Below are 18,095 nucleotides of genomic sequence, written 5' to 3'. Positions count from 1 at the left end.
TGCGAAATCTACGGCCCAACAGCTTCTTATAGCAATTTTCTGGGTGTGCAGACTGAAAGCAGTTTTCATCATGGGAGGTAGAATACTGCACCCTTACATAAAGCCTCACAGATAAAAGTCAGGACTATCAACATATTGGTTTAACTACTGTTCAGTGTTCAATGCACCTACAAGAAAAATGGACCACATTTCAGCTGATAAACTTATAAGGCCTTAAGAAAATTCCAATTTCAGTTTAGAGTCAGAAAGGAAAGAGAAACAGCAACCCTATCCAAGTAGATTCCAGGTGAAATCCCTTCAGCTTCTCCCCTATCATTAATTGGTTTCCTAATAAAATGCTGCAGTAAAATTTGTAAAATCAGATTCTGGCAGAAAATCAAATCAAAGGACAACTCTTCACAGCAGCCACTTTTGCATACCCAGTCCCTGCCTACCTTGTTATGTTTTTGCTGGTGTCTTGCCTTTGTGTCAAGAACATGGTAAGGGCTCTCCGAGTCTTGGTTGATGTAATATATGAGTCTTGAAGGCAGGGTGATTTCTTTCTGCATTGCATGGCTGGAACTGCTATTACTGCTGCTATTCTGTTGCAATGTGTTGTTCTCATCTGCCAGGACTCCCAATTTTTTTTCTGCAGTTTCATTCCAATACGGAGCTGGGGTGGGGGGGAAGGACACAAACATAGACAAACACACAAGTACCCTATCAATACATAAGTACTATGATGCATTTTTTCCATTAATTGCAAAACCAAAGTTTTCTACTTAAAAGCATGTAAGGAGTAGAGACACAGGAAAGCAAGTAATTGCCACAATGAAATGGTCTGGATAGGTTAATAGCCAATAAGGCATATACAGCAATGTACTGTTTATAGTCTTAAGTCTATATGTCTAAATATGTGTGGGTGGGCGGGAGGGAATGGACTTGAAGGTAGGGTCATTAAACAAACATGCTCAGTGGTTCTTGACCCTCATCTCCACCCTTTCGGCTTCTGCAGAAGCTCAATGGGACTCCGACTAGCAGTATCCCACCTGAGAGCTAAGAATACTCCTAAGATAACTTGAGTGTTGAATTCTTGAACACTGAATGTTGATTGACTCATTAAACAAAATGGACAATTCCTTTTTCTTTTAACTTTGAGATGAGAAAAAAACCCTTTGCCAGAAAGGGATGCAGAGGCTGGCCGCTTTCCAATTTCATTTTCCTGCTTTGGCCAGGTTTCTGCTCTCACTGGTTTTCCGTCATCAATGTAGTGAACATTACATTATCTTAATTGTTCATGATAATAATAAGCATTTTGAGAAATCACAAGCCAAAGGTTTAGAGCCCCGGTTTCCCTCCCCCACCTATAATTCCAACAGCAGTGAATAAACCCACTAGGCAATTTAAAAAGATACATTAGCACTGTTCTCATCACATCTTCCTGCATTCGCGTTCAGGCTCCACCACCCGAGAAAAAAACTTGCTCCCTCGCTGCATCTCCCGTCCACCGGTCTCCCCAAGTTGCACAGAAATCAATTAGAGACCCCGCATCCACTAAATACCTTCTGGCAGTAATTTAGTGACTGCAACAAAAAATGGACTTCAAAAAGTGAACTGGAGTGAACGCGGGTTTGAGAATGAGAGAGGTGGACAGGCAGGGAGGCTTGGAAAGGCCGAGCCCTGGACGTGTCCGGAGCGCACGGTCCCGCGCGCCCTTCGCTTTCTTCTGCAGGGCCCGTTGGGCAAGGCAATGCAAAGGGTACCGGGGCCATACCCACCGCTGGGTGCAGCAGCCCCCCAGGCGCGGGGCCGGGACGAGGCGGCGAGTGGAGGCAGCAGGAAAAGGACGAGGAGGAGGCGGCAGAGAGGCGCGCGGGCCAGGGCGCGGATGGGCGCCGGGGCGGCGGAGCCGCCGCTGGGGCCGCTGGAGGCTCGGGCAAGGCTGCAGCCCGCCAGGGGTGGCCGCCGGGAGCTGTTGCCGGGTGGCTTCATGGCTCATAGCTCCCGGGCGCCGCTTGGTGTGGCCAGCAAGAGCGCGGGTCTAGGCTGCAGGGGAGGCTGCGGGTGGAGCCGGTCACGCCGGCTCGTCGCGCATGGTGCAGCCGCGAACAGGGGGTCCAGGCTAAGGGCTGGGCGGCGCCCCCTCCCTTGCTCGCCTCTCAGCCCCTCCCCGGGCGGCCGCTGAAGAGTCCGGGGGTTCCCAGTCGCTCCGCCAACTTGGAGCCTCCCCAGATGCTCCGCCCTCCCTGCGGCGGGCGCGGCAGCTCCAGCGACTGCGGGGGCTAAGGATGCTGAGGCTGCGCGCGGACGCGAGTGGCGCGGGCGTGCTCCCCGCCCTCGAGAGCGCGCCCGAGCGCGGCTCCGCGTCCCGATGCTGATGCTGATGCTGATGCTGATGCTGATGCTGATGCTGTTCCCCGGCACCGGACGCACTGCGCATGCTTTATTTTGGAAGAAAAAGAAGAAGAGATGGGGGGGGGGGGGGGACGGCAGCAGAGTGATGCAACATCAAAGGTGATGGTGGCACCTCCAGAGGTGGGGGCGGGGGAGAGAGGACGCTGGCAGTCAGGGATTAGCCAGAGGGGGAAAAAAGAGTGTGAGGATTTCCAAGGCAAAAGGATATGGAGGAAACAACCACCCAGAGAAATCGACCTGCCTTTTCCACCCCCCAGACCTTACATACCCGCTCCTAGTCCAACCTCCTCCTTCTAGTGTAAAACTTAGGCCAAGCCTTTCCTTCTCAATCCTTTATTTATTTCCTTCCTGCAAATATATGTAAGGGATTGCAGCCGAGAAGGTAAAAATAGCGCTGCTCCTCATTCAGCTCCCTGGCAGCGCCGGGGGAACTAAGACTGGAAAGCACGCTGGCGCGTAGCGGGCTGGCTGTCCCGAGAACGCCCAGAGGCCTTGCAGAGTTAGACCTTGGGTGCAGGGATCCCCCAACTGGGCCCTCCGCCCTGGCCTCTGTCGCCCGACTAGTGCCCAGGGGCTTTGTGAAAAGCAGATGGAACTCAAAGGTTCAGAAAGGATGGCTGGATGTACTAGGGAAGGATTTAGAAATTCTGGCGGGGAATAAATAAGGAGATTAGAAACCTACCGTGTGGCAGCTATCTTGGGAAATCTAGCATTTGTCAACCCTGTGGGTGGGCATGCATCGGAGAGGACGCATTTCAGATTTTGAGATCTGAAATGACTTCTGTAGAGAAAAAGAGATTTCTCTCTCACCGCTGTAAAAAATAAATGCCTGAATTGAATGGATTAGCAGCCACTAAATCCGATGGTTTCCGGTTAGGGCCTGTGGCAGATTTCGGCCCCCAGCTCCCATAATACAAGCACTCATTTATTCCCGCTCCCGATGACAGTCTGAGTAATAACAATAGTGTTTTTCTCCGTTACTTATATTTTAAACGGAGATAATAACGTCTACTTTGGGGGATCAAGAATTCCACAATTTTTAAAAAAATGTGTAAAATAGATTTTTTTTTTTAAATGATGTGTTAGGGTTAGTTGGAAGCCACTGTATAGCATAGGGAGTCCCACTCAGTACTCTCTGTTGACCCTAGAGGGGTGGGTGGGATGGGGGAGCAGTGGGAGGCTCAAGAGGGAGGGGATCTATGTATACATACAGCTGATTCATGTCCTACAGCAGAAACTAAAACAACATTGTAAAGCAATTATACTCCAATTAAAGCAATAATAATAAAAGAAAAGATGTGGGTATATTGCACCATGCAGGACTCTGTGTTAGCTGTCTTCTCCACTTTCACTTAAAAGAGAGGGAAGAGGGGGAAAAAGAGAGATGAGACACACCCCACAGAGAGCAGAGACCTCAGAACTGTTAGAGAAATAAACACTAATAGTAGCTCTTCCTCTCTGTATCAGAGGTAGGATAATTTGTTGTAACAAATTTATTAATGTGAACTTGTAATTGATGCTACCTCCCCCGAATGTGGGCAGCAACAGTTTTCCTTTTGACTCAATTTGTGTCCCTAGAACCTAACATGGTGTTTGTGGCACAGAGAAGGCTCTCAGAAAATATGTCCTGAATGACTAGACCAGCCGGTGGTGCCCATGGCAAGGAGTCACATGGGACAAGCTGATGAAACACACTCAAAACCCCACAGTTCCTACTTGCAGCCCAGTGCTCTTGGGGATATCCCCCTCAAGACAAGCAGGTCATGGCCAGGTTTTCCCAATTTATATTTGATATATCAATATAATCCTGGGAAAGGGTTTGGGCCAAAGGAGGTAGATAAGGAATAAGAAGGAAAAAGGAAATGAAGACAATGGATGCCCAGATGCAAAGTTCTTTAAAAGCTATCTCTTGCAATCGAGTGACAACCTCTCAAAGCCTCTTCCAATAAGTAAAGCCATGAATCACCCTGGATCAACTGCACACCCACCTGTCAGCAGACACCATCCCACAGACTTGAGAAACGGAATAAGGACTGAATTTCATTTCTAGTAAGAAGCAGGAGTGTTTGCAAAAAGAAAAAAAAAAAAAGATGTTGTCTTTTGCACTATAATCCAAAAACTGCATTTATTTACAGAACTTTAATGTTTGTAGACTCGACTGGAAGCAAGATAATGTATCAGTAAATGAAACTGAGTCAGAGAAGGAATAAGTCACTCAGAAAAAAGTGTCCCAGGAGTTTGACCTTTAAACTATATATTTAAGGGAAGGTTAAAAACAGAATCAAAGATTCTTTAAGTGGTTAATTTGTTTGATTTAGTAGTATCCTCACTAGGTAGTTTGGAAGTTTTATCATTAGAGAGTTTAGTTCTAAACAGTCTCCTCTGCTCTCATAATGTTTAGTAATTGTATTCATCACCACCTACTGCTTTGCTCTATATTCATGTCTGTGCATATCATCTTTCCTCTGTCAAAAAACACTGAGACCTAGGCTGCCTGTCAGTCATCCCTCATCTGCAGAGCCTAGATAGCACCCAGAATAGGGTCAACACTTGATAAATGTGTATTGGGTAGAGGAGGCTCTCACAGGTAGGAGGGAGGGATTCAGTAAGCTGAACTGGAATGAAGAGAGAAATGTACCAGAAATTTGAATGCTGTAATAGCTCTGATTGGGCTTCCCAGAAGGCACAGTGAAAAAGAATCCACCTGCCAATGCAGGAGATGCAGGATGCAGGTTCCATCTCTGAGTTGGGACAATCCCCTAGAGAAGGAAACAGCAAGCCACTCCAGTATTCTTGCCTGGAAAATCCCATGGACAGAGGAGCCCAGCAGGCTACAATCCACAGGTCTCAGAGTCAGGCATGACTTACCAACTCAGCATGCAATAGCTCTAGTTAGACACGGGTGCTGGACCCCAAGAGCAGCCGGCACCACTGGAGTGGACCGGTCAGTTTGATAGATAGGGAAAACTGCTGCAGTTATAGGGGAAAGCAAGCAGCCAGAAGGTCCACGGGAAGAAAATTACAGCAAGCAATATGGATACTAAATGAATAGGATGAAGGATGTGTGCAAGCAGTGTCCACGAAAGATAGCTGTGCTGCTCCCCAAAAGTGGTGCAGCTAGGCTGGTGAAGGAAGATGCCCAAAGTCCTCTGTCTGCTATCGTCTGCAGCAGGGGCCAGAACCAGACCTGCCTGGCCAGAACCAGCGAGCAAACTGGGCCTGCACAGGAGCAAGTAAAAGGGTAGAAATATTCGATTTGGGAGACATCTGTCTCTACAGGGCTGAGATTCTGGTGGAGAAGGCAGGGGAAAAAAAAAAGATCACAGAAGAGGGGTCTTGGAAGACGAAAGCAGGTGAAAAAGTAGGACAATGTAGCAAAGCAGATTCACAAGAGCAATTAGAATGGAAAAATCATTTGACCAAGAAGCCAAGGTCAAAGACAGCGGGTGGCAAATTGGTGGCCGGTGATGATGTTGAGGAGCGGTCTGGGGGAGGGAGAGCAAAGGAGCAAACAAGGGCCAAAGGGTGGCAGCTCTGATTGAAGAGCCGAGATTTCTGTTACAGCGTCTGCTACAGGAGGTTTCTCATTCTCTTTTTAGACTGGCTGTGAAGACTGATTTTACAAGTGAGAATTAATGCTTCCAAGGGAAGAAGTGTGATGAGAAAAACAACTTTTTGTTTTTCTGACTTGCTGCCTAGGCATTTGACAGTATGAAAACCCTGCTCACAACCAGAGTCAACATTTAGATGAGGACTCGACCTTCAGATTCCCATCTTAAGGTCACATTTGCTTTTTCCCCTGTACCTCTTCAAGTAACCACCTAGGGTTAAGCCAGTAAAAGGCCAGTGACCTCTGCCCCAACCACCTTATAAGGGTGCTTGCCACACTCTCTGTCTCCTGCTCATTGGTGACCTGGGACAGAGGACTGCCCTTTCTCCAGCTCATTACTCCCACCACTCCCCCAGCTTCTGGGATCTGTAAGTAATAAATCTTGTCTCTCTGCTTCCTTTGTGTGGGTTTATTGAAACTGTGCTTTCAATCCAACTGACTTAATTGATTACACTTTCCCACAGTGGGAGCTCAGATAACTGAGAGAGAAACTAGCCTGCCCCTGTGAGTGGCTTGTGCCCCTCACCTTTCAGCAGGTCATAATCTGCATGTTCTTAGCTCAATCCCCCAGCTCCAGCCTCTCAAAACAAGACAATGTACTTCTTGGTAAAAGCCAAAGATGGGTGAGCTCTTTATTGGCACTTTCCACATGGTTCTGGGGTCAGCAAGCACTTTCTCTAGAGTTTCATATAGTAAATATTTTAGGCCCTGTGTGCCATATGGTTTCTGATGCATATTCCCAGTATTTTTAATAGCCCTTTAAAAATGTAAAAAGCATGCAGCCTGCAGGCCCTAGTTTGTCAACCTATCATTTTTAACTACATATATATATGACTTCAGGTTAAATTTTTTCATCAACTGCATCAATATGCTTGTGAGCAGAAAGCATGTGCAACAGTATGCATGGCTCTCACTCCAAAAGAACTAGCTGTTCCTTGAACTTTATGATTTGTTTAATCAGTATGTAATTGCTTAATTGTTAATAGACATTCAACAGTTGAAGGGATTCCTAAAGAAAGAAGCATTCCTACATTTTGAGATCATTCCCAGACTTAGAAAACAGAGGGAAATGTCAGAAATCATTTGCCAAAAAAATACAGATACAGAAAACATCCCAGACTTTGTCTTGTTTTGCCAAGATGCATTTTCTGGTGAGCAGAGAGATGCTGAATGAAGGTTCCAGCAGTGACAAGTCAGAGGATGGACTAACACACGCAGTGACAGCCCTTCCTGGAGGCTGTCACTATAGGTGTCCTGAGTATGTGTTCGTCAAACTCAACCCTGAAGAGCAGCTGCAAGGCAGCAAGTACACAGCTACACAGGCAGCCTACAAATTCATGAAAAATAAGTCTGCAAGTCTGTACTAAATACACTTGCTCAATCTGAAGGATAGACCACAGTGGGCCAATTTCAGAAGTCAAGGTGTAACTTACTCTAACTCTACTGGGAAAAGTAAAAGTATTTATTATCAAAACTGCAATGGTCACAGACATATTTCTAATGGAATAGTTGAACAGACAAAAATGTATCCAAGTGTCAAAGCATGAATATATCTGAATAAAGATAACCATTGGGAACACATAAAATTTAATTCTTAAAGGATATTACTTATACTAAATGAAGGTTAAGTATGAATTCCTGACAGAATAAGATACAGCTTTAAAACAATTGACTTCTCTCCCCACTACACGAACATTTGACTATTTTATCGCAGTTTGCTGCACTTACAAGCTGTAGTACAAAGGGATAAACAAGCGTGTCGTGATGATTTGTGGTGATGATCAATGCTGTGCAAAACTCAGAAGAATTGTGTTTATTGATAATAATCACTGAGGCAACACGTCACTATTAAACTCTCTCTGGATCACAGAGCAACTCTTCGAGTTTCTGCAGTGGTAAATTGCCAAGTACTGACTGGGGAAGGAGGTCCTCAACTATCAATACTTTTAGAGACTGTAAGTGAATTTTATCTGAAAGGGTAGAATCCCACCAACAGAGTTAATGTACTAAAGCTAATCCCTACATTTACATAATAATAATACTTAAGCTCTTTAATAACATTTGCTTTAATACTTACTGTGCATTTACACATCACAAAGTGCTTTTGCATGGTGCACACTCGTGGTCAGTAGTGTCCGACTCTTTTTAACCCCATGGACTGTATCTTGCCAGGCTCCTCTGCCCATGGGATTTCCCAAGCAACAATACTGGATTGGGTTGCCATTTCCTTCTACAGGCGATCAAACCCGTGTTGCGTCTCCTGCATTGGCAGGCGAATTCTTTATCACTGTGCTACCTGGGAAGCCTTAAAGTGCTTTTCTCTATTTTATTTTATTTTATTTTATTTTATTTGATCTTCAATTCTGTCACAGAGAGGACAGTAATTACAATTCTTCCTAAGGGTTCCATCTTGGATGCAAGGACATTAAGAACCCCTGGTTTTTGCAGTGATCCTCAATCCTGCCTTTCCATTCTAGTCACCTGGAAAGCTTTAACAACCTATTGATGGCTAAGTATTTAGAACCTTCATGAATGGAGTCTAACATCAGTGTTTTAAAATTTCTCCCAGTTTAATTGAATGTGAAGCAGAGTTAAGATATACTAAGAAGAGGGATTTCCCAACATCACACACCATAACAAGATTAACATATCAGAACTCAAATTGGAACCCTGAATTCAAGTCCTGCACTGTTCCCAAGGTGTTCTTCCCTATTTCTGCTTTTATAACAAGTTTACCCTGAACAAGGAAAGTTTAAAAAATTAACTTAGAACAATTGCTGCAGGATTTAAGAAAATACAGAATTAGCATTTGAGCCAGAAGTTAACTTTGAAGACATACAGGATTTCATACCCATTGTTGTGGAAACAAAGACCCAGAGTTTAAGCTTGTTACCCAAATTCACACCAATCTGTGGCAGAATTGGGGCTGGATTCAGAGTTCCTCTTCCCAGGCTTTCCAGTACATTCCATTGTACTTTGTAAATAGTTTGCTTTAAAAAATTTGACTTGCAAAAGTCTTGGTCAGTCTGCAATGTAATTCATTTTTAGTGTTCCACTCGACATTGTTGTGTAAAGATAAAGAAAGATAGAGCTATGAGGTCTGGGCCCTACAGCATCAGTTCCACTAAGCCTAGTTCAACAGCATGGAAGCACAATACAGTCTTGTATAGCAGCATGGAGGCAGCTCAACATGGAGGAGGTGGGGTAGAAACTATGGGGCAAGGTCCCACACATCTTTGGAGGTAATCCATTGAAATACAATACCTATTTTTCTCCTATTTCTCTTGTCTTTTGTGTCTGAAATATTTCCAAGGGACAATTTTCTCATCCAATGAGTTTCTTGTAATACCCTCAGCATATTTTAAGAATTCAACAACTGTAACTTCTTAAATCATGGTTTAGGTAGTACCAAATTTGGTGAGAAACCAAGAAAGAAAACAAATAATAACAATAAAAATAAAATAGTGCGTGCATGCTCAGTTATATCCAACTCTTTGTGACCCTATGGAATGTAGCCCACCAGGTTCCTTGCTCATGGGACTCTCCAGGCAATAATACTGGACTGGGTTGTCATTTCCTCCTCCAGGGAATCTTCCTGACCCAGGGATTGAACCCACTTCTCTGGCATCTCCTGCATTGCAGGTGGACTCTTTACCACTGAGCCACCTGGTAAGCCTCCAAAATAAAAAAATAACAATGATAACAAAGAGAAAAAGGAAGAAGAGAAATTTTTATGCAGCACCTAAGATGTGCTAGATACTGGGTTAAGCACTTTAACTGGATGATCTTGTTACAAACAATGAACTCTCAACCACATCATGATGAGTCAAAAACACTGTCAATTTATCAAGTCTAATAATCAAATTTACCACAAAATAACTAAAATTCAATCCTCTATCCATCCCACATTTAATCAGAAATTAATTTTGTTTGAAACTGGAGCTGAGAAACACCAATGCTGTATAATTTATTTGGCCTCAAAACAAACACCTGAAACAGTCGTTTCAAAGGACTTATAGCCCTCTGAAATCATGGCGCTTGACTATAAATAGAATTTTTATTTTTGTTTTTGTCTGTTTAAACCCATAAACATATTGATCTACACACAGAATTGTTCTGAATTGTGTTCCTTACTTAACAGAAGAGATTTTTTGAATCTCTACCGCCATTCGATATAATTATTTGTATAATTCCAAAACAAAACCTAGCTATGTCCAGATATTTAGTATTCTAATTAAAATACCATTCCACAAGAGAGGGCCAAGATCCTCACTAGAGAATTCAACTTTTTCTACATTTCAAATTAACCAACATAGCTACCCATTCAAGTTAGTTTAATTATAATTAGCAACATTTATTAATCTACTCCTATAAAATAATATTAGCTTTTGCCAACACATTAACACGTTCAGATTTCTAATGACGTAACAAAGAACGCTTAAACTCTGATCAGCAGCTATTGAATATTTTTATTCTTTTGTTATTCTGAGGCAAGGGGAATAGCTAACAGCTCCTTAGATCATATAGCGTGCTCTGGTGCTATCTGTGACATTTGTCATTTACTATATTCTGGTACACGAGTTAAAGCTAAAATACTATATTATTTCTGTAAGACTGTCATGGAATTAGACTATTCATGTCACGGACATAGACATAGCTTAGAGATAGAAAACGAGTGATAGAGATAATCACTTCTTTAGAAGGAAATGATAAAACTCTAGGCTTCTCCTGAATCCAATTCTAAGACTTTTTTGTTTGCTATTTTGGTAAATTATCTGAGGGATAGATTGCATGCTGAAGATGCTCTTGCAGAAAACATGAAGTTTTTCCATGTAATAAAATGTTTGGCTGAACTGAGATAAACTATAAACAAAAATTTTTGAGGCTGTGTGAACTGGCCAGAAAAAAAAACTAAGAAAAGAATTTCATTATCAACAAGTAAGTTTTGGAAAAAGTAATCTAAACTATTTATATATCTACATAGCTATACATCCCACCTTCAAATATCACAGCACACATAGTGTATTATCCACATCACAGCTGGCAATAACACACACACACACCCCTGCACACCAACATGGGAGTTAGACTGTGGAGCTGACTCTCACTTGAATAAAACAACTTTATTTAAAAATGCCAGCAAAGCAATATTGATAACCAAATAGAAAATATGATCAAAATTATACCAAACTGTGATGCACAAGTTCTATAAAGCAACTGGGCATGATTCAGGAAAGAGCATTTTAAAAGACCAAGCTGCTGTCAGATGAGAACAACCTGTGAAGATAAGAACCACATTATCTGGCAAGATAAAGAATGAGACGGAATATTTTCAAAGAATTTAAAAGCATGAACAGTGTAGATAAGGTGAACATAACCATCCAAATCCTAAAATATTTTAATGAAGGTGAGGCATCTGAAATTTGAGAGAGAAATTTTGAACAGACAAGTAGTCCCACACATAGACCCTTCTTGGGAAATGCCCACTTGCCGGGGTCCAGCCCCGGTGGATCCAGGGAATTCGAAGGTGGGGACCGCGTCGACGTCTTTGGAAAAATACATATTTAATTACAGATATATAGAGAGATTAGAAACGGATAGTGTAGTAGGAAGATTAGAGGAGAAAAAGAGGCTGAATAACTTGGATTACATGGAATAGCATCCATGCTCCAGATGGGAATTCAGCCAGAAAAACGAGGAGCAAGAAAGAATGACATGGGGGTATCAGTCTTTCCAGAAACTGATCCGATTTCTTTATTTTTGGGTTTGCTTATATACCTTTTGTTACACATAGGGATGAATACAGAGTCACGTAGGGGTCAGCAGTCCTGACCTTTATCAAAATCAGGTGCTTTACATAAAAAGGTCTTAGGGATTTTATGATCCTTTCTTTCTGATAACCAAAAAACTTACTTCTTCCAAAGGTGTGTTTTCTTAAACCAGGCACCACCCTCCAAATAAAGTTACATTCCTATAGGGTGAGGGTGTTAGTGAGTTACAATCAAGAAAGGAATTTATTTAACCCAAGGTTAACATGATTAATCTTAAAGGTTAATGCTTATTTCTCCTATATGCTTAAAGGTTAATACTTACTTCTTCCTATATGCTAGTTATATTCATTATAAGGGCAGGGCACATGGAGATTTAGCAGCAAACATCAGCCCAACAAATGAAAATCCTTTCACCAATGCTCCCCTTAAGATCTATTTAGTCTTAAGATAGTGATAAAGTTACATTTTTACATAACAAGGACACAGTGATTTATAACAAAGCACAGTGATCGATTACAAAAGAGAAAATCCATTAACTCAAAAAGTCTAGTATTGCTAACCTTAAAAACTACTATATTTTCTTTTCTATATTCCAAATATATTGATTATTATTTTCCCAGGTGCCTAAGGATATGGAGCCCTGGCGGCAATCATTGACTCAACAAGAAGAAAAAGCCCTATGCTAATTAAGACTCTCAAAATACTCCAAAACTCTCTGTGCTGTTTATGGTTAAGAGGTAGTAAACAATCATGTGCATAGTGGCAGGAGTATGGATAATCCTGTCACACAAGGTAGTCTGTCAGCAGAGAGGTTTGACCTGAGACACCCTTGTCCTACCCAGAACAGGGAATTAGCAGCAATTATTGGCACGACAAATGAAAAACCCTTCACCAATATAATTCCTAACCAACCCACTATACTAATAATTTCCAACTCCCCAAAAGAATTTGCCTTTAGTAAGTCTAAAACATCTTATGCCTCTCAGATTGGAAGGCTGTAAACAATCACATGTGGCCGGACGAACCTATACAGGCGGGCTAGATAACCTTCAGAGGAGTCTGTAAGCTGAAACACTCTTGTCACGCCCAGGAATTTTTATTGCCTTGGAGCTGCACGTTTACTCCTTCTCCGAGAGAAATGGTGATGGGGGAGAGCCCCCCGTAAAGTCAGAGGTGTAGGTGAGAGCATAAAACAGACTCTGGTTTTGGGGTAGATGCTCGGGAACAGGGGGTTTCCTGAGGCTTGATCACACCTTTGCTTATGCCAAGCCTCCTCCCTCATGACCTTTGCCATGGGCGGAGTTCCTCACGCTGGCCCCCCGCACCCACTGCTGAAAATATTCTGAGAGTAGGTGCCCATGATTATGTCTATATTTCATGGTCTGCTCCCCCAGCTCAGTGTGCCCGATCAAGTTTTTACCTGAGATTTTAAAAATTAAGACGATTTTATAGAGCAGTTTAAGATTCAAGCTACCAGCGGTATTTTTCACAGAGCTAGAACAAATAATGTCACAATTTGTATGGAAATACAAAAAACCTAAATAGTCAAAGCAATCTTGAGAAAGAAGAATGGAACTGGAGGAATCAACCTGCCTGACTTCAGGCTCTACTACAAAGCCACAGTCATCAAGACAGTATGGTACTGGCAGAAAGACAGAAATATAGATCAATGGAACAAAATAGAAAGCCCAGAGATAAATCTACACACCTATGGACACCTTATCTCTGACAAAGGAGGCAAGAATATACAATGGATTAAAGGCAATCTCTTTAACAAGTGGTGCTGGGAAAACTGGTCAACCACTTGTAAAAGAATGAAACTAGATCACTTTCTAACACCATACACAAAAATAAACTCAAAATGGATTAAAGATCTAAACATAAGACCAGAAACTATAAAACTCCTAGAGGAGAACATAGGCAAAACACTCTCCGACATAAATCACAGCAGGATCCTCTATGATCCACCTCCAAGAATTCTGGAAATAAAACCAAAAATAAACAAATGGGATTTAATTAAAATTAAAAGCTTCTGCACAACAAAGGAAACTATAAGCAAGGTGAAAAGACAGCCTTCTGAATGGGAGAAAATAATAGCAAATGAAACAACTGACAAACAACTAATCTCAAAAATATACAAGCAACTTATGCAGCTCAATTCCAGAAAAATAAACGACCCAATCAAAAAATGGGCCAAAGAACTAAATAGACATTTCTCCAAAGAAGACATACAGATGGCTAACAAACACACGAAAAGATGCTCAACATCACTCATTATCAGAGAATTGCAAATCAAAACCACAGTGAGGTACCATATCACACCAGTCAGAATGGCTGCTATCCAGAAGTCTACAAGCAATAAATGCTGGAGAGGGTGTGGAGAAAAGGGAACCCTCTTGCACTGTTGGTGGGAATGCAAACTAGTACAGCCACTATGGAGAACAGTGTGGAGATTCCTTAAAAAATTGCAAATAGAACTGCCTTATGACCCAGCAATCTCACTGCTGGGCGTACACACCAAGGAAACCAGAATTGAAAGAGACACATGTACCCCAATGTTCATTGCAGCACTGTTTATAATAGCCAGATCATGGAAACAACCTAGATGTCTATCAGCAGATGAATGGATAAGAAAGCTGTGGTACATATACACAATGGAGTATTACTCAGCCGTTAAAAAGAATACATTTGAATCAGTTCTAATGAGGTGGATGAAACTGGAGCCTATTATACAGAGTGAAGTAAGCCAGAAAGAAAAACACCAATACAGTATACTAACACATATATATGGAATTTAGAAAGATGGTAATGATAACCCTGTATGCGAGACAGCGAAAGAGACACAGATGTTTGGAACAGACTTTTGGACTCTGTGGGAGAGGGAGAGGGTGGGATGATTTGGGAGAATGGCATTGAAACATGTATGCTTTCATGTAAGAAACAAATCACCAGTCTATGTTCAATACAGGATACAGGATGCATGGGGCTGGTGCACGGGGATGATCCAGAGAGATAATATGGGGTGGGAAGTGGGAGGGGGTTCAGGATTGGGAACTCATGTACACCCATGGCTGATTCATCTCAATGTATGGCAAAACCAATACAGTATTGTAAAGCAAAATAAAGTAAAAATAAAATTTTTTTAAATTTAAAAAAAAAAAAAAAAGATTCACAGCTGGAGCAGCGACTGGCACTGGAGCAGCAAGCAGCCGAGAGGAGATACGTGATGTTCAAGGTCAGGAGGGGCAGCGGTGAGGAGATACCCCACATCCAAGGTAAGGAGCAGTGGCTGCAATTTGCTGGAACAGCCGTGAAGAGATACCCCACATTCAAGGTAAGAGAAACTCCACTAAGATGGTAGGCGCTGAGAGAGGGCATCAGAGGGCAGACAGACTGAAACCACAATCACAGAAAACTAGCCAAACTATTCACATGGACCAGAGCCTTGTCTAACTCAATGAAACTAAGTCATGCCAAGTAGGGTAACTCAAGATGGACAGGTCATGGTGGAGAGTTCTGACAAAATGTGGTCCACTGCAGAAGGGAATGGCAAACCACTTCAGTACTCTTGTCTTGAGAACCCCATAAACAGTATAAAAATGCAAAAAGGTAGGACACTGAAAGATGAACTCGCCAGGTGGGTAGGTGCCCAATATGCTACTGGAGATCAGTGGAGAAATAACTCTAGAAAGAATGAAGGGATGGAGCCAAAGCAAAAACAACACCCAGTTGTGGATGTGACTGGTGATAGAAGCAAGGTCTGATGCTGTAAAGAGCAATATTGCATAGGAACCTGGAATGTTAGGACCATGAATCAAGGCAAATTGGAAGTGGTCAAATAGGAGCTCACAAGAGTGAACATCGACATTCTAGGAATCAATGAAATAAGATGGACTGGATTGTGTGAATTTAACTCAGATGACTATTATATTTACTTCTGTGGGCAGGAATCCCTTAGAAGAAATGGAGTAGCCATCATAGTCAAGAGAAGAGTCTGAAATGCAGTACTTGGATGCAATCTCACAAATGACAGAATGGTCTCTGTTCGTTTCCAAGGCAAACCATTCAATATCATGGTAATCCAAGTCTATGCCCCAACTACTAATGCTGAAGAAGCTGAAGTTGAATGGTTCTATGAAGACCTACAAGACCTTTTAGAACTAACACCCAAAAAAGATGTCCTTTTCATTACAGGGGACTGGAATGAAAAAGTAAAAAGTCAAGAAACACCTGGAGTAACAAGCAAATTTGGCCTTGGAGTACAGAATGAAACAGGGCAAAGGCTCATAGAGTTTTTCCAAGAAAACACACTGGTCATAGCAAACACCTTCTTCCTACAACACAAGAGAAGACTCTACACAAGGACATCACCAGATGGCCAACACTGAAATCAGACTGATTATATTCTTTGCAGCCAAAGATGGAGAAGCTCTAATCAGTCAGCAAAAACAAGGCCAGGAGCAGACTGTGGCTCAGATCATGAATTCCTTATTGCCAAATTGAGACTGAAATTGAAGAAAGTAGGTAAAACCATTAGACCATTCAGGTATGACCTAAATAAAATCCCTAATGATTATAGAGTGGAAGTGAGAAATAGATTTAAGAGACTAGATCTGATAGACAGAGTGCCTGATGAACTATGGATGGAGGTTTGTGACACTGTACAGGAGATGGGGATCAAGACCATCCCCAAGAAAAAGAAATGCAAAAAAGCAAACTGGCTGTCTGAGGAGGCCTTACAAATAGCTATGAAAAGAAGAGAAGCAAAAAGCAAGGGAGAAAAGAAAAGATATACCCATTTGACTGCAGAGTTCCAAAGAATAGCAAGAAAAGATAAGAAGGCCTTCCTCAGTGATCAGTGCAAAGAAATAGAGGAAAATAGTAGAATGGGAAAGACTAGAGATCTCTTCAAGAAAATTAGAGATACCAAGGGAACACTTCATGCAAAGATGGGCTCAATAAAGGATAGAAATGGTATGGACGTAACAGGAGCAGAAGATATTAAGAAAAGGTGGCAAGAATATACAGAAGAACGGTACAAAAAAGATCTTCATGACCCAGATAATAACGATGGAGTGATCACTCACCTAGAGCCAGACATCCTGGAATGTGAAGTCAAGTGGACCTTAGGAAGGATCACTATGAACAAAGCTAGTGGAGGTGATGGAATTCCAGCTGAGCTATTTCAAATCCTAAAAGATGATGCTGTGAAAGTGCTGCACTCAATATGCCAGCAAATTTGGAAAACTCAGCAGTGGCCACAGGACTGAAAAAGGTCAGTTTTCATTCCAATCCCAAAGAAAGGCAATGCCAAAGAATGCTCAAACTACCACACAATTGCACTCATCTCACATGCTAGTAAAGTAATGCTCAATATTCTCCAAGCCAGGCTTCAGTGATATGTGAACCGTGAACTTCTAGATGTTCAAGCTGGTTTTAGAAAAGGCAGAGGAACCAGAGATCAAATTGCCAACATCCACTGAATTATCGAAAAAGCAAGAGAGTTCCAGAAAAACATCTATTTCTGCTTTATTGACTATGGCAAAGCCTTTGACTGTGTGGATCACAACAAACTGTGGAAAATTCTTCAAGAGATGGGAATACCAGACCACCTGACCTGCCTCTTAAGAAATCTGTATGTAAGTCAGGAAGCAACAGTTAGAACTGGACATGCAACATCAGACTGGTTCCAAATCCGGAAAGAAGTACATCAAGGCTGTATATTGTCACCCTGCTTATTTAACGTATATGCAGAGTACATCATGAGAAACGCTGGGCTGGATAAAGCACAAGCTGGAATCAAGATTGCCGGGAAAAATATCAATAACCTCAGATATGCAGATGACACCACTCTTATGGCAGAAAGTGAAGAGGAACTAAAAAGCCTCTTGATGAAAGTGAAAGAGGAGAGTGAAAATGTTGTCTTAAAGCTCAACCTTCAGAAAACGAAGATCATGGCATCCGGTCCCATCACTTCATGCCGAATACACGGGGAAACAGTGGAAACAGTGACTGACTTTATTTTGAGGGGCTCCAAAATCACTGCAGATGGTGGCTGCAGCCATGAAATTAAAAGACGCTTACTCCTTGGAAGGAAAGTTATGACCAACCTAGATAGCATATTGAAAAGCAGAGACATTACTTTGCCAACAAAAGTCCATCTAGTCAAGGCTATGGTTTTTCCAGTAGTCATGTATGGATGTGAGAGTTGGACTATAAACAAAGCTGAGTGCAGAAGAATTGATGCTTTTGAACTGTGGTGTTGGAGAAGACTTGAGAGTCCCTTGGACTGCAAGGAGATCCAACCAGTCCATCCTAAA

General features: G+C 42.2%; 1 protein-coding gene across 1 annotated transcript in view; it reads right to left on the bottom strand.

Moving 5' to 3' along the window:
* The window catches only part of ADAM23 (ADAM metallopeptidase domain 23), a 186,275-nt gene extending 184,304 nt beyond the window's left edge, over positions 1–1,971 (bottom strand). The window contains exons 1-2 of the mRNA XM_068968677.1: positions 1,758–1,971; positions 435–652 (exon numbers count right to left, since the gene is read on the bottom strand). Of these exons, the coding sequence (XP_068824778.1) occupies positions 435–652; positions 1,758–1,971 (432 nt within the window). The remainder of the gene's footprint in view (positions 1–434; positions 653–1,757) is intronic.
* Between the last annotated feature and the right edge of the window lie 16,124 nt (positions 1,972–18,095).

The sequence above is a fragment of the Capricornis sumatraensis genome, chromosome 3 (assembly GCF_032405125.1).
Source record: "Capricornis sumatraensis isolate serow.1 chromosome 3, serow.2, whole genome shotgun sequence".
In the NCBI taxonomy this organism is placed as follows: Eukaryota; Metazoa; Chordata; class Mammalia; order Artiodactyla; family Bovidae; genus Capricornis; species Capricornis sumatraensis.
The sequence above is the reverse complement of the archived record's forward strand: the minus strand, read 5'-3'. Positions and strand labels throughout refer to the sequence as shown.